Genomic DNA, 21,916 nt, shown 5'->3' with positions numbered 1-21,916 from the left:
TAGATTTAATCAACTGACAGAGTTCTCAAAGTAGGTTATAAGCACTGCAGTTTGAACAGCTTTTTTTTGACATGTTAATCCCTGTCCTGGGCAGTACGTTGCTCAGCTTCCTACACTGGTACTGCTGCTGCTTCTCCCTGGGGGAGTGCCGACCTCCACCTACTGTAGGTAATACACAATGAATAACTACCTCATACAACCCCACTTCAAAAAATCTGAACTACCCCTTTAAGGACTACATACCATTCAAAAGTCTATTATTATCATTTTTATAATGTGTTTTTGAATGATGTCAGGACATCATTTGTGTGCTTTTTGGTACAGTCTGAATGCACAGTAAAATACCAAAGCCAAGATAAATAAGAGCAATATCAATAAAATCAATAGGTCACAAAGGATGCTTCCCAGGACCATATATCTCACTCTGGCTCCCTTTCAGAGCTCTCTGAAATCCTCTTGACCCATCAAATCTGTGTACAGTATGTGTGAGACGCTTACTTAACAAATAACTGTGCTGCTTCACAGCCTGTTACCACAGAGGGAGACATGTAGGACACATTCCCTCAATCTTCAAATGCAGAGAATATGTCTGGCTATTTGATTAATGCTGCAGCTGGGAGCTAGATCTAATTGTAAAAGCAGGATAAACACTTACTCGGAGAAAGGAAACGGTGCAAATCAGACCACTCCCCAGAGTATTGAGGAAGGAAATTGGTTTAAGGATGAGACACAGGCTCGCGTAGCAATGCGGAGCCCTGTCACCCTTCTTTTACTCTCTCTATCTAACCTTCTCCACCCCTACTGCGGTACCTTTGATTCAAATTTTCACAAAAAAATTGGGAATGTGACACAGCTCTTTTTCTTTTTCCTCCCCACTGTATTAGCTATGCTTGTCCTGCGAGCACAAAGTCAGATCCTTGGATCTGATTGTAACTGATGACTTGAGAAGATATAAATCACACTTGAAATGCAGCCCTGAGATGTCAGCCATTAAAATACAGTGCTGGGTACCCAGAATACATATGAGATGATTGGTAGTCAGCAATGCTGTATGACACTACCGGATTACCTTATGCAAAGGTGTTCAACTGAATGTTTAATATCTGAGTCTGTTTAAATAGCTGTCAGGATGTATTTCAAGTAAAGCAACTGAGAGTATCATTGAGGGAATCTTAACACCTAGAATAAGGAATGTATATATTTAAAGCAGTTCTTCCTCAGGGTTGTAGAAATCATCTCCACACAAGGGCTGATCGAACAGGTCCAGCTCAAGAAACTGGATTTAAGTGTTTGCAAATAATCCACTGGCCTTGACTGAAGACAACACCGTGCCACGAGGGAAAACCTGATAGTCACAAATCACTCAAGCCAAAAGTCAATTAAAGAGCCAGCTAAAAAGCATTTTACATCTAATTACATCACACAAATCGTCTCGGACAGCACACACATGTTCACCACAGCCATTTATTTCCAATACAATGACAGAGGCCCTCACTGCAAGTAGCTTACAGTATTAAGCTTTTTTTTTTTTTTTTGCCCAAGCTTGCGTTGTGAAAGGAGTTTTTAACATAATTACCTATGTCTGTGCCACTGCTGATTCCATTACTTTTTACTGCCTTTCTTGTGATTCCTTGGGAGCTGATTATAAAAGTGACTTTAAATGAAAAGATAGTGCTCTTTTTAATGCTGGCACCATTTCACCGGATTACATAGCATCCAACTCTACAATGTTTTCAGACTCACAACCCCAGGGATAAGTACCCTGTGCCTGCACTCACATTAGAAAGAGGTGATTTTAGGATATAGATTTTATGTAACTGGTCTCAGAAGCCATGCCGCGAAAAGAGGAAGGTATGAAATTCTGTTTTAGTGAGGCAACCGTGTGTGTGGTGCCTCTTTATGAGGGGGAAACCAATGGATTTTATGGCTAGATTAAGTGTAATTTATTTTAGAACTATAATATTAAACCTGGAATCAATGTTTCATTTTTATAATCATTACAAATATTAATACCAACAGACCATTAAACGGGACAGTCCACCCCAAAATCAAAAATCCATATTTAGTACTATTTCTATGTCTAAACTGTTTTGGTGTGACTTGCTTGGTTTCAGGGATATGGATATCTATGTATACTGCAACAATATTGTAGCTATAACCATTGGTGCTTTTCCAAAAAATTACCACAATGAGAGTTTCTGACAAGCAAATAATTAGCATTAAAGTGGATATAATGACTAATTGGGTAAAAGTCTGGGAAGTTCAGAAAATTACATTACTTAACTGTAATGCAGCCTTTAAAACCAGGAAAATACAATGCTTATTCCACATCAAGATACAATAATATCCAAAATCTAAGGCAATATATACACTAGTTTTATAACCTGATGCAACATAATATCGATATATTGCCCAGGCCTACATTTACTCATGGACAAGAGGCTCGTGCTCTTGAATGCACAGTGATACTGTTGGCAGGTGTATAAAAGAAATAGTTCCTACATGAAACTCCCAGCATTGCTGTTAAGTTTTTCAATTTTTTTTTTTTTTATTTTTTTTTTTTGTGCTTTCAGCACAAGAAGCTGAATGCCATCTACTTTCATTATATTTGAGAGAAGGCAGACATCTCAACAGCTGATATCTCCAAAACTTGGCAAACTCACACCAAAATAATCTAGATGGATAAACAGCACCACAGACCAGAGGATAAAATATGTTTTTTATTATTACTTTGGGGTGAACAGTCCCTTTAAAATTTTAATTTTAATTTAATTTCTCAATCAATTTAGTCACTGGTTTACCACCATAACCAGTCCTGACAGGCCATGTGGCTGTGGTGCAAGTATTACTGAAATTTATCTTGTCTTGGACTAACATGGCTCGCCATTGGCAGATTCATGCCTATAAAAAGACTGGCCCTAAGACTCAGCAGTCACAATAAAAATCTCTGACCAGCCAACAGGGGAGGAATTTTATACTTTATGAGATGAACACTGAGGAGATTGAAAGCCCCATACCTCATCACTAATTACACTTCTAAGAAGAAAAGCTAAATGAAATCCCCCAAAGGACAATACTTCCATTAAACATGATAAGTGGGTTACTGTGCTACTATAAACCTGACATGGGCAGGCCAATATACAATTCAGTACCTTACAACAGTTACCATTTCTCCTGCTGGCCCTCCGGTAATTAATGTTCTCCCAAATTCCCAGCTCTCAGCCTGGAGCAGTGGCTTTAGGGGACTTATGGAACCTTTCTCCTCCAGACTGCCCATGGCAAAAAAAAATATTAACGTGAAGATGTCATTATTAATGAGGCCCTGGAAAGGTTAAACTCATAAGGTCAGGGAAACTGATGGAAAACCTTCATATTGGATGAAATATCCCCATTAACTTCTACGTTTCTACCATTCCCATTAGCTTTGGTGTTTGCTTCACAGAGAGAAAACATTTCATTGTCTGTGCTATGAATAGTAGGTAACTCATCTGAATAAACTGACTATGATGCAATACCTCCTTTGGTTTGATATTGTACTTCTGAAACCTGTCAAATTATTCCAGTACAAAGGAGCTCAGCACAACTAACAGAAGACGCGCTGGTGTGTCTGTAGGCACTAGAGAACATTTAAACTTCCAAAACAAATGAATGACAGTCTCTCTGGGTGTCCTGCTGGATTTACTGGACTCCTGGATTCTGTGTACAGCCATTGACATTTTAGTAAGAACTATTTTGTTTGGCATTATAGCACTTTTAGCACTCTACCATCTGTTTAGTGTGGTTCACTGGTCCTTTCCTTCTTTCATGTTTAACATTTACACTCCAACAGAGTCAGGTCTATGTCCACACTGGCACTGACAGATTGTCAGTTCAGCAACCCGTGTTTGCCAAGATGGGCTGCAACTAATGATTATATTCATAGTTGATTAATCAATCAATTATATTCTCGATTAATTGATTAATAGTTGTTTTATTTGTTGTTGTTTTAAAATGTCAGAAAATGGTGAAAGATGTCAATCAGTGTTTCCCAAAGCCTATGATAACTTCCTCAAATGTCTAGTTTCATCCACAACCCAAACACATTCAGTTAACAGTCAGCGAGGACAAAAATCTGTCAAATATTAACATTCAAGAAGCTTTGACTTTTTTCTTCTTAAAGAAAATGACTCAAACCAAGTAATCAATTATCAAAATAGTTGCGATCAATGCAACTTTTCTGGTTAACATTTTAGCTAGCTTTAGCTAGCAAGTAATACAATGTTTTGATAAGGAATATGAAGTAGCCGAAAGTTGATGGTTACTGGATACCAGTAGCTTTGAAATTTATTTTTTATTCATCATCTCCAAACTGATTAAACAAATTTTGGTTTAACTAAACTGAGAATAGTTTTGAATTGTGCAACAAGGCTATGCTTAATTTTAAATCTGGATTTATTGATTTTAAACCTGTTTTGCTAAACTCTGATTTGAACATATCTTAGAATAAATTAACCTTTGTTGGTGCAACCCAGTATTGGTTAACAGCTAATACTCCAGAAGCCTCTCTGTTCTTGTGTTTGTGTACAGCATAGGGTGACAGCTATAAGCCCACCCCACCCCTTAACCACCTGCTCTCCCTCTACCCCACCCCCCAGTCCACATCCTCTAATTTTAAAATAATGGGAATCTCTGAGAAAACTTAGCTTATTGATTAAACTGTCACACTTGACCACTTTGATTGATAAAACTTCATTCAAACATGTCATGCGATGACAGCAGTTTGAGTGACACAGCAAAACAGAAATGAGGAGGGAAACTAGCAGTGGGGGGGGGGGGGGGGGGGGGGGTTGACATGAGGGGCTGTTCTGTGCTGTCACCTTTGCATCATATCTGCATCCAGACGCCTCTTACAGCCACACTGTATTGTTTTATTTACAAGGCTCCAGAAGATTTAGGTCTCCTGTGTCACGTCACAGAGGAACCATCCTCTTATTATCTGTCAAGACTCGACTCCCTCTGGAGACCAGCAGTATTTACAGAGATGTGATCGTCTGGAGACAACTGCGGTGGGTTCTGGCTTAAACATGAGGTGAAATCTACAGTATAAGCCTATAGCCACATACAACTATTCATACAATTTTAACATGCCTCACACAACTTCAACGCTAATCGTGTTTTGTATGACTACCATTTTGCTGCCATGACTGGAAGTCTTGCCTAATAGAGCATGCATTTTTCTGAACAGTTGTGATGGGAGAAATGAAGCACTAAACCATTTTGAGGCAATGACCTGAAAATGTGTCCTGTTGTTATAAACTGATTCAAGTAATAACTGTAACACAAGGTCTTGCCAATATGTATTCCCCTTCCTACTAAATGGGCACTGTAATGTATGGTTTCACACCTGCTCAATGGCATCAGTGAAGTGAGATGGTTTTTGTTCTATTCTGCTTGCTGCAGCTGCACAAAAGTATTCAGGCTAAGCATAAGTCAGCTGGAGGTGGGCCATACGGATAAAATTCTCTATCACAGTTAATGTACCTTTGTCTCACAATATCAATATGCAATGTGATATATCAAATTCTATGAAAAATCAATAGAGAATCTGTTTATGGATACAATATCTGACAAGAATGTCTGTTTATGGCAAATCCAGTGAATGAAATTCTCTAAAGAAATCACATAAAAATCCAACACTATCACAAACCAGCCGTTCATTGATTTTAAGCACTGTCCTCAATAGCCTACAGTAATACACCAGAGACATTAAAGGGATAACTACTGAGGTATACGCAGTGTGGAAAAATCTTTGATGGCAGACAATTTTATATCATCTCATGATATATATCATCATACTACCCAACTACTACCCAACTACAGTGACTATATATTTTTATGCTTACCAAGTTGCATATTTTCTGTTCTCTTTCTTACTAGGAAGGCACTGATGTTAACCATTATGACTGTAAACAATGCTACTTAATGATGATGGCTTAGATCTTAGCTACCAGCTTCCCAGGTAGAGATGAAATATTATGAAAACTTAATATCACAATGTTTGTAACCAAAAGTATCACAGTTGTCACTATATTGTGGTAATGTGCTTAAAATGTTCAAAATGTGGTGATACACACACTGAAATAATTTCACCAAGTTTTGCATTGAACACCTCTCAATGATTTGAAATGACATCATCTCCTTATGTAATGTCAGTGTTGATATTGAAGCAGAAAAACATGTTACATGCTACATCTGCATCTAGTAGACTGTTCCTGACTGTGGTTGATGCTAGACAGTAGTTAACGTTAGTTTCCCAAAGCATGGCAATAAAACAAGGTTATCACAATAATCAAACTGTGATTGGCACATGGTGGGTTGGAAAATAATTTGCAAAAATGTTAAGTTTTTTGAGAGAAAACAAAAACTATTGCAAGGAACTGCAAAAGTTATTTTCAGAGTAATTTTATAGACCAAATGATTAATCATGAAAATAATAAGCAGCTGTATTGATAACAAACATCCAGCCCAATAAAAATCAATAGTTGCAGCCCTACAATTTTCTTTGTCCTATGAAGGTTGCTACCTAGGATCAACCTGTGTATAGTCGAGTGAAAGTAATTTCAGCCTGATTTATGTATTTTTCTTCATGAACTTCAACACTGAAACTTTGTCAAAGGTAACATTAACACACAGGACTCACTGACAATCCATCAGAGTTTTATTATCATTAACTCATGTGTGAGGCCTTTACAGTTTCAGAGTTTACGGCTTCTTTCCACAGGCAGACTAATTCAAACCACCATGGGTATATTAACATTGTAGGGAGCAGATTTACTCCTAACGTGGCCAACCTTAATAGTCAGTGAGGGCCCACTTTATACAGAGATGAAGTGGAAGATTTATATTTTAAAATTCTATTCATGATAATGAATACGTGTAATATTGAATGGGTCATTATGGGACTTACAGTCCTACAATGAATTTAGGGTACAGGCCCAAATACCACTGAGACATGTACAGCCCCACTGAATAAGTCTGCCCAAGTGTTCTTCCTTCCCTCGTTCTTTCTTCTTTCAGTCAACAGTGTGTGCGTGGTACCACATACTGATTCATTGTATAAAGCACAAGTTCAGTGAAGATGTCAAGGCCTGGTGTCAGTGACATTTCTGCAGTGAGGAGGATAGTTTCAACTTTGTGTAGTGGTGCAAGAAGTGTTTGGAAAGTAGCAACATAACAATCTTAAAATTGTGGATTACAAGCATTCACATTTTCCACTTGAAGCTGCATTCAGACAAATCTTGACTAAATGACCTGACGACTAAAAAACTGCACATTAGCACAGGCAAACATGAGCATCCCACACTGTGTCACAACTGCACGAGAAACAAGATTTACAGAGAAACTTAAAGGCTGCTGAACAAGGCAAAAAATAGACTTTAAGGCCATGACATCAGAAATCCACACACAAAACTACACAAAGTACCAACACGCCGCAGAATGTGAGATGTGTGAAACCAATCTACGCTTTACCTCCATCAATAGCAGACAGCAACATCAATGTTGGCACAAAACACTCAACAGCAGACCTTAGTACATGTGCAATGCGCATAATGATCTACAACACAACAGAAGCACAATAATACTAGTGGTAAAAAAAAGCAACATGAAAATAAAGTTTCACTTACCAGTCAAAGTGCTGAGGGCAGAGAGTGTAGGTGTTGATCCATCTGAGGGAAAAATCCTTCCAGTCATCGCTGCACTTGTAGGTAATTTTTCTCTCAAAGGTCGGCTGGACCCCCAGCTATGCAACTAGCTGGTCCTTCAGTCGGTAAAGCATGACTTATTAATGCTCAGGGAAGAGGTTTTTACATGTATAAAGGAAAATTTCATTGGGAGAACTGGATGCGTTGACAGTCTGGAAACTTTCGTATGGTGTCCACGGATATCCAAGCAGTGAAAACAACACAGCAGCAGCAGCATTCCTCCACTCCAACCAGCCTCTGTTCTTCTTAAATGCACTCAAACTGGAGCGCTTTTAAACTTGGTATTTAAAAAAAACAGACAAGGTAACCAGACTTGGTTTGGTCCGTCACTCTAAATGTTCCCCGCACAGCTTCAGAAAGAGGTGAGGGCGGGCGGAGGACCATGGTTGAGAGGCCGCACCTGCCCAACGTTAGCCGTTAGCGTTAGCTCCACCGAAACGGATGTAAGCTAACGTTAGCTTAACCGTTATCTTCGAACTCTGCGGGTTTTCGTGGCTCGTTTGACGTACTGAGACGTTAAGAGCCGATACTTTTCAGGAGATGCAAAAAAAAAATAAATAAAAAAAATAACAAATAAAAACATAAAATAATTGACGCAGAAAAGATTTCTGACAGAAAGTCCTGAAAGCTAATTCCTCCTATGCATTTAATTATTACATTGCTTTTTTTATATACTCAATTCTGATTGGTCATTTGTTGCCCTGGAGTCTGTCACTGTTTAATCAGTAAAATCATTTTAAAAATCACTATTTTGTGTAAAATTATTGATTTTTGGTACACAAACATGTTACAAGCAGGATAATGTACAGTGCGCAGGTCATTGTTGTGAAATAAATCCCCACAGGGTGATGCAGTTGAATCATCCTGAACAACACATTATCCCTTATGTGAAAAACCCAGAGACAAAATGTAAAGCATGACCAATAGCATTGATTTATGAAAAAAGGATCTATATGAACGTCAAGACTTAAAATTTAAATGCATAGTCTTACTTAGTATAGTTACAAATATTCAAATGTATATGTATATTCACATTACCAACTAAGGATGAAAACAATTACCAGTCGCACTATGAACCACACTAAAATTCCTAATTAGTATTACCAAATCAAATTTTAATTATCACCAAACCTGTTTGATCACCATGCTGTGAAAAACTAATGGTAAATACTGTCCTGTATCAACCATAGTTAGCACAGACTCCCAGATGCAGGCACAGCTGCAAAGTAGGTTTGTTTTGCCTCAGTGATAACAGTGACATTGCATGACATGATGCTATTTTAAATCAGTGAGAGGTTTTTAATAAAAAAAACCCAAAAAACTTGGTGACCATGATTTTACTGATAACCGTGATCATTTTGGCCAGTATAATTGCGGTATAATTTTTTTCATATAACTGCAGTGTTTATTTCATGTTATTCCACAGCTCCTTCCATCTACTTTAAACACATGGTGCAATGATGTTCACTTGGTCCCCCGGCATACTTCCAATTCACTGCCCACTTTTATGTGTTTTTTTTTTCCTGCAGATATACACCCAGTTGTTATTGTTTGTTGAAGGTAGATAAATGCCTTATTTGTTCAACACTGGGTCGCAAGGGATGTCATGACCCATAATCTCATCCGGGGATTTTGAAACATTTTCCCAAAAGACCTTTATTATTGCGTAATCCCAAGCCATGCAGAAAAAAGGCACCGATAAAAGATCAAATCAAATGTACCCATCTTATACAGTTTGACAAGCGTGAAGTATGGTCTATTTATAGTTACATACCTCGCAAGTGTGTGAGTGTCTGACCGGCACTGTTATACAGTAATATCATCAGTTCAGAGCAAAACATTTTTTGTTATCTTCCACTTTGTAAAACTTATCATTTATTAGTGTGCATGTATTTACATCTGTTGCTTAAGTCATCAGACAGAGTAAAATCTTCTAAATCTACTGCCACTATGGTTCTCTCCATCTATTTTCTGTGGGCTTTTCAAATTTAATCTAAGAAACTTCACAAATAGGAATCTTAAGTGGAACTAGATGAAAGTAAAGAGTCTACCCAACCAACTCACTAAATAGCAATCATCAGAAAACCCCAAAACACAGTGATACTTAGAATGACCTGCATGTGTAAAAATATGAAAAAGTGGACTTGTCGTCTTAGTGTCTCTCTCAGTGATGACTCAGACTGACTCTGATGTGCGATTACGACAGCACTTTGGGGAAAAATAAGACTGTTCATTCCAAACGCTTTCTTGCTTCAAATATATATTTTTTTCTCACACTGTGCACTTTCCTGGGTCTCCAACTGCATTTTCTTCACAGGCTATTGTTTAAGAAACCCCACCAGAAGAATGTGTTTGATGTTAAAAGCTGCACTTACTTTGGTTTTAAAGAGAAAATAACAGTAGAGCAACCCAATTAAAGAAGTTACAAGAGCACACTGTATATAGCCCTCAAGTCAGTAATGCAGACTATATGGGCAGCATGTATACATGATATAATGGCTTAATTATGCACAGCAGTGTATTTGTGGGTGTGCTAAAACTCATTTTACCCCTGAGAGTGAAAATTATTCTTTTGGGCTAGCACTTTCAAAGTACTAAGCCTTGCTACTACAACTTGAATATGGTGTAATGGCAAAACAAAGCATATGCAGAAAATAAGGGTTCATAAGAGGTGAGAAAAACATTACTTCAGTCTGCAGTACAAATAAGAAAGAAAAAAAAAGGTGGTTTAATTTCCATTGTTTATTAAGATATAAAGCAGGCACATGAATACAAGAAACGTGTGCACTAATAAGTCAGCTCTCAATAACAAAAAAAATCCACAGCAAATGTAGTTTGATATCACTCAAGATTCAAATCCAAACTCAAGTACAGCAAGAGACAAACTGTGAGTGAAAGACGCACTGAAAAAAACTCAAAAATGCTTGGTTCTACAGTAAAAAAAAAAAAGAATCCACCTGTCAAATAACCATACATACTCATCCTGCTATAGTTCACAGATGTCAGACGAGCTAGAAAAAGGTTGAGCCCCAAGACCAAAGCAGCAGGATTTCAAAGCCTCGCTGTACACCGATGCTGCGCTATGCAGGAGTATACTATGTATGACCGGAAAACAAGCTGTTCAGAGCAACCACATCCCACAGTTGTTACCTGAAGTCAAAAAAAAAAAATCTATCTCCTGTTTAATTTTAAAGCTCCAACACCTGGCAACTTGTTTCTAGTTTCTTATAAAGACCATGCATGACATAAAACCTTGATTAGTGTTCAAGCTTAAGGACAAGGAATACAAACAGTAAGTTTAAAGTCTGTGAAATCCCCTCCTCTCCTCGCCCACCTCTAAGCTGTGGAGAGAAAACATATTGATCCCTCAATTTGGACACATCTTAGATTGCGGAGGTGTTTGGTCTCATTGACAGTTAATGAAGCTTGTCGGCTTTGGAGAGTGCCGACATGGGGTCTACTCATTGTTTAGCCCACTGGGTCCTCCCAGACTCTGAAGAGTCGAGGCTTATTTACAAAAAGTTTGACTGAACTGGGTGGATCTGTGCCGTAGGATCGAGCACATGGACCAGTTGTGCAGCAAAACAGAAGGCTGGGAAGAATTCGCTGTCAGCTTTGGCTTGCTGCATGATGTGAACATGAAAAAAACATCAAGAAAATACAACTTGAGATGCTTAAATTATAAAGAAATGACATTTAAATGTTAAAGGGGTACAAAATCAGCACTGAAAATAGTGTTTAAGGTCATTTTTAACTTATTTGAACTGTGTATAGTGGCATAACAAAATATGTTTTAAGTTATAAAAATGGAGGCACACATGGAAATATATTGACTTTGGTTCTGAACCAAAACATATTTAAAATCTTACCAGTTAGCCCAGCATATCCAAATGAACTACAGTTATTGCTCAAGTTAAAACAAGGCAGTTGAGATTTTGCATAGTTGATAATTGCAGTAGAGAAGGTATTTAGCCATGATCAAACATTATAGTGGAAAACACCAGATACACCACAGTATTACTATAAAACTTGTTAGAATACAAAATAATCAAAAGCCTCTTGGAATTAGTTCTTATAATATCTATGAAATCCACCCTCTTCCTCCCGTACAAAGGAAAGAAAAAATGGGAAACTTACAAAAAAGCTTTTGTCCAGTTGATTTCCCTCTAACTGTGTTTTCCAGAGAAGAGACAGTTAATGCTTCAGACTAGAGCAAATGTGAACTTATGGAGTAGGGAATGAGGCAGTGTAGGAATATAATGGGTCAAACAGACAAGTCGTCTATGCAAAAGTGGAACAAATATGATAAAACATTTTTCTTTTTGACATAATGACGAGCTCTATCTATATATAAACTCATTGGTCAATATTTTGTGTTCTCTTGAATCAAAACCAGGGCGAGTCTAGATGCTATCCATGGCTTTAAACTCGCTCAGAGCCTGCACAGGGTTGATGTGCTTCTTGTGAGAGGATCTCTTGACTCTGTTGGTCTGGCCGTCGTCTTGCTTCTCTCTCTTCACCAGAGGCTTCTTCTCAGGAGCTTTCATCCTCCAGGAAATGGCTGGCATGTTGAGGGCCTCCATGCCTTTGGTCTTCTGGTATTTAGTAGATGCGACGTAGGAGGCCTTGACGGTGGACACCACGGTGTTCATCAGGTTCTTTGCGGCCTGAATGAGGGACATGGCGCTGTCCAACTGAGGAGGTGGAAGAGACGGGAGACAACATTAGACTTGCAAAATAGTCAAACCAAAGCCTGTTAATCTAATCTGAACGCACAATATGGGGTCCCTCATATTAAAACAATAACAAAAGATGTAGTTTGATGACATCTGAAGCAAGGTGGGATCGTGGGAGTTGTTTTCTTCATTAGGAAACAACCACCATTACATCTGCACCACCTGACATGACTCAGGCACAAGTATTAATTATTCACGAGTTTCTTCTTCACTCTCAGATGCATCTGACACATTGCATGTGTTCACTGAAGTTATAGCGACTAGCAGGAAATTCACTGTTGCCTTGAAAAAAGGATTTCTCTGCATTTCAACATCTCTGGAACCATTTGGAATAAGTACACAACTCAACTGAATATATAACATGTTGAGTGGTTTTAGACATTTTAATGCAGAAATGTTACATATCATAGCTTTAAACCCATTTTCACAGTTCTTACAGGTACTGCAATTTCTTGAAAACACTTAATTTTAATATTAATATAATGTTCTCAGGGTTTGATAAGGGCTTGGATTTTGGATACTGTGCCTGAAACTGATGGTGATTTATTATGAAATCATTTGACTGCATTGTGCACTTCTTAGAGAAAGAAATAAGTTGAGATGGTGAGAGCATAATTGCTTTTGCCTTTCACACAAAATGGAGACGACCCTGCTCGAGCCTCGCTTGCTGTGTGTGTGTGTAGCTACACTTAGTGTGATCTGTCAGTCTTTGTTGATGTGTGCCCTCTGATGGAACAATGACTGGGAGACTAACAGAAGACAACATGCCGGGAGGTTACCGTTTCACTGAACGCTGGCTTAAAAAATGAAAAAATTAAACAAATTAAAAGGGTCTGATTGAAATTGAAGTTTGTCTAGTAGTTGTTGGAGTGATTGCTTTCTAATGCTCAGCCAGGTTACATAAGATACCAAATCTACTTACACACAGGTGCATTTTGAAAATTTGTTTTCCTTTAATCTGTCACCTTTCTGTAAGACTGCACTATAAAACATAATATTGGTTGTTAACAGCATTGTAACATCTTACTTCTTGTGATGAAGGATTAAAGAAACACTGACCATACATACCTACTTTACTATGTAATTTACCACAGCTGTAAGGTGCTGGAAAAGTTTCAAAATGCACCTTCAAAGGGCTTGAAAAAAGCATAAGAACCCAGCGTTTTGAATTCAAGTCGAGCGACAGTAAACTGTTCCTGCCTCTCTAACACCTTCCAGTTTTTTACTGCAAGTTATCTGAGGGAAAACCAAGACTCGAGTGTTTGCACGGAAGAATTAACGACCTTTCTGAGTTTGTCTGGCATACAAACACATGTGAGAAATTTGAGAATATGGAAAAAGGTCACACTAATTTAATCTCCACAATTTAATAGCCTCAGAGACACTGGTGACACTTGACTGGAAGTGTTGGAAGCCTGGGCTCATTTCAGCTCGAAAGAAAAGGAGGGAGGAATTCATTACTTCCTGCACACAGAGGTAACCGTTTTAATTAATTTGACTGGCAACTAAGTGGTTAATTAATGCTTACAAGGGCCTGTAAACATTGGTTCTGCGGTGTTATCTTAAGTAGCAAAAGGTTAGGAAACATTTGGGCAACATGAGTCCTTTATAGCACAGAGAAACCCATTATTTCTGTTATCTGTTTATTCGATGTAAACTATAAGCTGCAAATAACAGTGCAGACAATGAATCATGAACTAATCACAACCAGCAGCTGATGCCAGTAAGTCTTAGTATTTTTAATTTATTTGGGCAACACCAGATAATAAAACTTTAGAAAGTAGCCGATGCATTCTATTGATTTAATTATCTTTCTAGCGAGGAATTAAAGGTACCCTGTGGGGATTTCATTTTGAACACAGTTCTGTTTATATTCATTGTTTCTCAACAAAATACATTGTTTGTATCCTTGAGGCTTTAGAATAAGAATATATTTCCTGCCTCACTTTAAATGTTTATCTTTTTGTTATCAATGTTGTGAAACCTGCACTGTTCTTATCAACTTTGGTTACTGTAGGGCCTCGCGCACAATGAAGATTGTAAACCATATAACCAAAATATGTCTGAAAACACGCTTCAACATGAATACGACACATTAGCAAAGATAAGCGATACCCTTGGATCTTAATGCTAGTCTATTAAATCATTATGGCAGACCTATTCAAAATGGCAATCTAATTAGCTACGTTTTATTGAAACATATTAGCCAATTATTAGCCCAAGTTTACAGAAAATCTTGTGAGGCACAATGGATCATGTTGTAACTTCACAACAAGAGACTGACATACCCTCCACTTCAGAAATCACTGGCCAAAGTGTGACTGTGAGCTAACGTTAGAAATGCTACAACCACTGCTGGCTGAGCAGTTACGGGTAAGTGGAAATGAGAGAAGACCCAAAAATATTCAATGCAATAAATTATTCTGGATGTGGTACGGGGCCCCCTGCACTCTCCTCTTTATCAGCTATGAGGTCCATGGCCTGAAAAACCTTTCAGACCCCTGCCGTAGACAATGTGTTGAAGGTTAACATGACGTTGAACTTACCCCAGAGACAACCAGCTCTCCCCCCAGGTTCTGCACCTCAGCCTTGACTTTGCTGCAGATGTTGAGCTGGTGGCAGTACAGGGCGATACGCTGCAGGTAGGCCAGCAGGTCTTGCTTACAGGTGGAGTCGGGGCACTATGAGACAGAAGGAGAGAAGTGTCAAATAATGTGCACATCAGTTGGTATATAAGCACAAACAGCTTTGTGATTCTAATACTACCTGCTCGCAGGTTGAACGATGAATCAATTTTTGTCACTTTAGCCATTTGCTGGCACTACTCAATCTGAATATTTATGTGATTCAACACACACCATGATCTCGCACTTTATCAAGATGAGTTAGTAGCAGTGTGACAGGTAAGGTAGACACCCACATTAGAGACGTGCTCAGAGCCAAAATGACAAACGCCCGCCCACAACCTGGTAGATTGATAACTCATCTTCACAGGGTTAAGTATGATCAAGTCACACAGAATGCAAATTCTATTAGGAGGCAAACACGGCTGTCAATCATTTGCTTTTAGGTGTTGGTAATCATCTTGTGTGAAGTATTTTTGGAAACAAAAATACTTGATCTAAAGTGTAAACAGCAGCCCTGTCCATAGATAAGAAATGTTTTAAAAATTAAATTAAGTCATCATCCCAGCTGTCAGTAATCGAGGAATTAATGAGAAAAGTTTGAGTTTTGCAACGTGAACAATGACTTAATGTGTGATAGGGTGAACAAACTGCTCAGGGTTGGGAGATCACATATGCAAAGGACAAATGCAATCAATGAGAGTAAATTTAAAATATCTGGCAAAACAATTTTGAGACCACAGATTCACTAGCAAGTTAGAAAAGCCTCTCCTGCTGCAGTGGTATCGTTTCCAACAAGGCATTAACAATATTGTCAGAAGTCAGACACAAAGCAAAATACATTGGAGCCATAAAAAAATCATCAACTCCGAGACATCCAATAAATTATCATAAACCCCACTTGAAAGTGTCAGTATGTGAAGTGCCCCACAAATGCATCTCATTTAGCATTGGCAATCTTTTTGAATTATTTCATCTCATCATAATTAGACTCGGGTTTTACCTTGGAACACCATTTCCAATCCCTCTCCTAGTTTGCTAAACAAGCCCCCTGCCAGCATAGTAATTAGGCCACAGTACTCTTCTTAGCTGCTCATCAAATGAGAAATGTAAACACCCTGATGGGGCTCTGACTCTTTACATCAGATGGTAGATTCTCAGCTGAGTGACCCGACACGCCGACAATCTTGACATGGCGAGACGGAGTCCGTTACAGATAATCAGAAGCTGGCAGCTGTTCACATCACCTGCTAAACTAAGTATACCTGTGAAAAGCACCGGGGTGGCCATGTGAGCGAGTAGGCCAAGTGAAAATACAGGCTAAAACATCAGTATTTGCAGGTGCTTGGCTGTCTGAAGGAGGAGTCCTCTGGCAGCTGTTGATTCTGGGTTCAGGGAGAAGGTGAACAGGATATAATCGCAGCCAATCTTTTAATTGATGGGATCTCTGCAGAACGGTGCTTGTGAGGTCAGTGCTGGAGAACGCAAGCAAGAAAGAGCGCATGTGTCTAGACAAAATGAAGAGGCATTTTGTCTGGATATATGTGAGCAAATTACAGTGGACTTCAGAGGTCACATTAACAAAATATTTTCTCTCATTCATGGAATTTTTTTTAACAATGAGAAAAATCTGAAGGCTGTGATTTCAACTCAAACTCTCAAGGTCATCTACCATGACAGAGACGCCGGCAGCGCCTGCAGACAAGCTGTGGACTGATTAAGCTGAATTTGTTTCAATATACTACATTTGAATATTTTTCTTTCTTTTCTCTGATGGTCTAAATAAGTCGCTAAATTTGTCGCCAGTCGCTTTTTAGAAACAAAGTCGCTGAGAGGGTCTGAAAAGTCTCTAAATCTACAGAGAAAGTCGCCAAGTTGGCAACACCGAGCCCAATAATTACGATGTTTTTGATAAATGAGGTGAAAAAGAGGATTTAAGAGGGTTGAGGATGAAGGACATGGAAATGGCTAAAACTATGTTTATCAGCCAGCAGCAGCGCCTTGTGTTGTCAGCAGACCTCCTCTGTTGACATGAAAAGTGACCAGTCTGTCTCTATTCATCTCCTCTCTCCGTGTTCTCACAAATGCAAATTTGTTCTGTATATTAAATTTCACTAATGGAGTTGTTTTTGAAAATTAAATGCTATCAAACAGTTGTCAGAAGTATCAAAGTACTGAAATAATTTTAATACCATATGTTAAAAACATACAATATGAGCAATTCATAGAATGGAAAGTACTGAGGCTTTAACCTCAGTTCAGTTCAGACAATTTCTGTACCAGCGCTGTGTGCAGGTTGTCAATTAAGAAAAATGCAAAGGAAAAAAATTACATTTTGTTTGTCTTGGAATGTTTTTCTTTTTGCTGTGGTATTGAAAGACCAATTGAGTTTTTATATATATATATATATATATATATATATATATATATATATATATATATATATATATATATATATAATAGCATTGCATCAAAGTTTTAAATTCTGGCATCATGACAGCTCCATTAAATAGTCCATGTCTCACTGTCATTAAAAAAATGAAAACTAAAACTACAGGTAAAAATACAGAATGACAGAACTTTTTAATACCCTATCCATCAAAACGATGGATAACAAAAAAGTCTTAGGTAATCTCTGAGAGTCATCTCTCAATAATGGCCATTACCGTTATTAAAGCAAACAGGAAATCCCAGTTTTCTTTTCTCTATGCAAAAAGTTTTTGGACACTTCCAACACACCAGGACTTGTGATGCGTCAAATCCTGCTGAGCGTGTCAGTATCCCTGTTGTGAGTGTGGTTCGCTCTGCTGAATACGGTGCCCTCGCTCCCAGACATGTAGATGCATGCATCCAACACAACTGTCCTCATTCATACACAGCATACACAAGAGTGATGGGGTGTTGTAGTTAAATAAGGACACATTGTTTCACTGGACTCAAAGAAACCCGTCCTATGTAAACACAAGGTCACAAAACCAATACAACTAAAGTCATGACAATGATTTAGTTCCTTATTGAGAGCTCTATAGATGTCCTTTAAAAATATTAATAAAAGTGTTCTCCATCGTTACCATCCACTCCTGATTAATAGAAGGATGGGCTAAGTAGAGAGGAGGGAAATGTAAGAGTTGACATTCTATTAAAGAAAGGTATGCAAGAGGAGATGAGGGGAAAGAGCGCTGGAGGGGATGATCATCATACAGGAGAGGAGTTAATACATGGCTGAGAGACTGTAGAAAATGGGCGAGGGAGGGAGGAAGGTTAAAAAAAAAAAAAAAAGGAAAGAGACAGAGGAAAGAACCGGAGAAAAATAAGTAGTTGGAGAAAAGACGAGGATGAAGAGTGAGCCAGAGGGGGAACAGTATGGAGGAGTAAATAAGAGGGGAGAAATCCAACTGGGGAAACGGGACGTAGACAGGAGGATTCAACTGTAGTTGGGAGGAGGGAGGTGGGGGGGTGTAAGTAAGAACGAACAGTGTGTGTGCGTGTGTGTGCGCACCAACGCACACATGCTATAGCAAAGACCTGGGATGAGGCTGAATGCAGCAGCCATGCTAATGAGGGCTTGGGGAAGTATTCAGACGGCTGAGAGCAGGGCACTGTGAAAGCATCACTTGTGCTCATACTCAGCTCAGCTGCTGGCTTCACTCAGCACTCAGGAAACTCTGCAAGGCTGCTCTGACTGTGACATGTGAATACATAAGTTGCACAGAGAAGAGACAAGAACACCTTGGATTGTTTTGGTAATGCAAATAGAAGCCCTGTGTGATTAACTTGAGAGGTATTCACAAGTTAATCATCGTTTCAGAAGCTGAAGTACCTCGCAGACAACCTTCACTGTGCTGCATTTATGTTTCCAGGAGCCAGATGTTTCTGTAACTCACATTTCAACAAGAAATCCTCTCTGCTTTTACATTTATGGCATGAATAATTAATAGTGCTAATATCAACTAATAAATGGGGCCCAGAATGAAGGTTTATTTGTTCGACTTGTATGTTAATGTTGTGCAAACATCATGAACCAGCAGTTATGTTGAATGTTGCATCTATCTTTACTACTTTTTTATCAGGGCTGTACAGAATAATTTGAAACTTCAAAGCTTTGCTCAAAATGTTGACATTTGAATTCTAAATCAGCACTCGCTGCACACAGAGGCACACACCTAGAGCTGCAACAGTTAATGGATTATGAATCAATTATTAAATTACTTACCAACTATTCTGATAATAAATTAATTGGTTTGAGTAATTTTTTAAGAAAAAAAGTCAAAATTCTTTTTCCAGCTTCTTAAAAGTGAATATTTTCTGTTTTTTACTCCTCTATGATGATAATCAGAGTATCTTTGATTTGTGGGCCAAACAAGACATTTGAGGACGTCATTTGAGGATATTTAAAAGACCAAACAACTAATTGATTGCTTGAGAAAGTGACTGACAGATTAATCGATAATGACAATAATTTTTAGTTGATTGAATTAAAAAAAAAAAAAAAAAAAAAAGACTACTTCTTTAATCAAATGAATCCCTTTGTTCCAATTCAAAATATAATCAAACTCAACAGAAGCTTTGAATGAGAATGAATAAAAGGGAGTCAGTACGGCCCTACTATTTATACAATCCATTTCCATTTCACAAAACAAAATTTGCTCTAGTGTGAAAAGAAAGGGATCATCACTCGTGTTCACTGACTGATGTTCTCCTCTAATAGTGACTTCAACCATTACAGCCCATCAGTGTAATCTTTTTTTTTTTTTTTTGGTCCCATCTCCTTTTGCGTGCTGCTGTAAAATGTTCTTCGAGCCTGATGATATAGCCTCTGGCTTTTTCCCCCACATGCTGTGTGGCCAGTTATGGTCTGGGACAGTTAACCTTGCTTTGTCAGCTACTATTGAGAGATGGCAAAGCAGAAAGAGCGGCACTAGAGACTTCATCATACAACTCTGGATATCTTTTCAAGGCAAACTAATAGAAAAGGTGAGTCACCATCTCTCAAAGGGAGCCTGCAGAACATGTAGAAATGTCAGTGATTCTTGTGGAGTTGTTCTGGTCTCGTCACTGCTGGCTGCAAGTGTCTCCTCAGAAAAATAAAGGCGAAACATTAAAGTTGGGTCAAAGGGGTAGTGGATCATTATTCTAACTTGCTAATTGAATCTCTTAAGTAACAATGGCTTACATGACTTTTAGTATTTCCATATTCATGAGGGTTTCATTTTCTAAATGTGTGGGTAGCTCTTCCTTTATTTTGCATTCCTTAACATTTAAGCTGCAGTAAGTTCGGTCAGTCTAAAACAAAAGCACAAATCTTCTTTTCCCCCCGACAACAAAACACAGCCCAATAAGAAAAAGGAAATGAGGCAATAAGAATGACAGAGCAGGATGTTGAACAAAAGGATTTCACTGTGCTACGTGTTGGGTAATGTCCATGATATAAATGATGATCAGGAAGGTCAGGTCCCATCATTGGAAATGCCATGCAGTTCCACTGAATTCCATTATACAGAGAAGAGACAGAGGCAGAGCCACTGTGCTGCTGCCGCCCAGCACTGACCTTTCAGCGCGCATCACCCAGAGGAAATGCCAATTTCCAATATTTACTGACACGGCAGCATTCTAATGTGCCGCTGCCAGCAAACTGTTGGGGAGTGCCACAGGGCGGCGAACACAGAAGGTGTTTTCTGTCATGTTTTGTTTTACAGTCACTCACTGTCATGAGAAAATAGACACTCCCACTGTCATCTGATCTGAGAGAGGGAATTTCGAGTGTTTTTCCTTGATCTTCACTGAAGGGCTCCATGGCATTCTGCCAAGAGGTCAATTAAACTTTTTAGGTCAGGTCATTTAAATTATCATAATATAAACATGTATTTCTCTTTGGGCTGCATCTAATGATTATTTTTAAAATTATTACTCTAACAATTATTATTTTTAAACGATTAATCTAATGATGCTTTTGTATTTTTGTTATCAATTAAGGTATCGATTAATCCAACAATAACTTCACTAAAATAAATATTAAAAACTTGTCTTATTAATATTTAATTCTGACTCATACGTGGCTGATTAAGTGAACAGAAAGGATAAACTGTTCGAATAACACTGCTAGATGACACAGGGTGTAAAACTAACAGCAGTGGTGCAGATTACCTTGACGAATCCCTCCAGCCTTAATTTCTTTATTCATTTTACCAAAGGGTTCATTACAGCCTGTGTTATTTGACTTTTAGCAATCATGACTTATTGACTCAAACTATTTCCTTTCCACAGCCAGTTTTATATTCAATTTCATATTCAAAAGCCAGGGCAGGACTATTATTGTATTTTGGTGGTAGAGATATTTGTAATACATGACTAATATCTTTCCATTTCTCCTGTGTTGTTCTTATTATTCTTATGGACATACATGAAGGGGTCCCTGGTATATTTTCCATCTTGTAAGGGATCCTCGACTGAGAAAAAAAAGCTGGGAACCCCTGCTCTAGACTTTGGCCTAGTTATCCAGAGAACCAGAGAAAGTACAGCTTAACAGCTAAAAAATATGTTTTTATTTCCAAAAGTACACAGATAACTATGCCTCAACCCTATAAATCATCCCATATCACAACATACCGACAGGCCAATTTGTTCTCCTGCCACAGTTAAAAGACAAGCTCAAACAAACACAAAAACCTTCGTTCGGCGAGCTTCGCTGTGTGGCGTTGTCGCTGGATCTTCATACCTCAAAGGGAAGAAAACAAATCTAAAACCAAGGACCAGCCAGCATGTTTCACCATGCAGCTTTACTGCACCGACATATAAAAACATCTATCAGTGGGAG

General features: G+C 38.4%; 1 protein-coding gene across 3 annotated transcripts in view; it reads right to left on the bottom strand.

The window, feature by feature from the left end:
- Window positions 1-10,469: 10,469 nt before the first annotated feature.
- Window positions 10,470-21,916, bottom strand: part of ctnna1 (catenin (cadherin-associated protein), alpha 1) — a 91,712-nt gene continuing 80,265 nt past the window's right edge. For all 3 annotated transcript variants that reach the window (XM_084718610.1, XM_084718611.1, XM_084718612.1), the window contains exons 17-18: window positions 15,025-15,159; window positions 10,470-12,436 (exon numbers count right to left, since the gene is read on the bottom strand). In XM_084718610.1, the coding sequence (XP_084574736.1) occupies window positions 12,146-12,436; window positions 15,025-15,159 (426 nt within the window). In that variant the 3' untranslated portion in view covers window positions 10,470-12,145. The remainder of the gene's footprint in view (window positions 12,437-15,024; window positions 15,160-21,916) is intronic.

This window comes from Lutjanus erythropterus, chromosome 5, assembly GCF_056507025.1.
Source record: "Lutjanus erythropterus isolate fLutEry1 chromosome 5, fLutEry1.hap2, whole genome shotgun sequence".
In the NCBI taxonomy this organism is placed as follows: domain Eukaryota; kingdom Metazoa; phylum Chordata; class Actinopteri; order Lutjaniformes; family Lutjanidae; genus Lutjanus; species Lutjanus erythropterus.
This window is presented reverse-complemented; position numbering and strand designations above follow the sequence as displayed.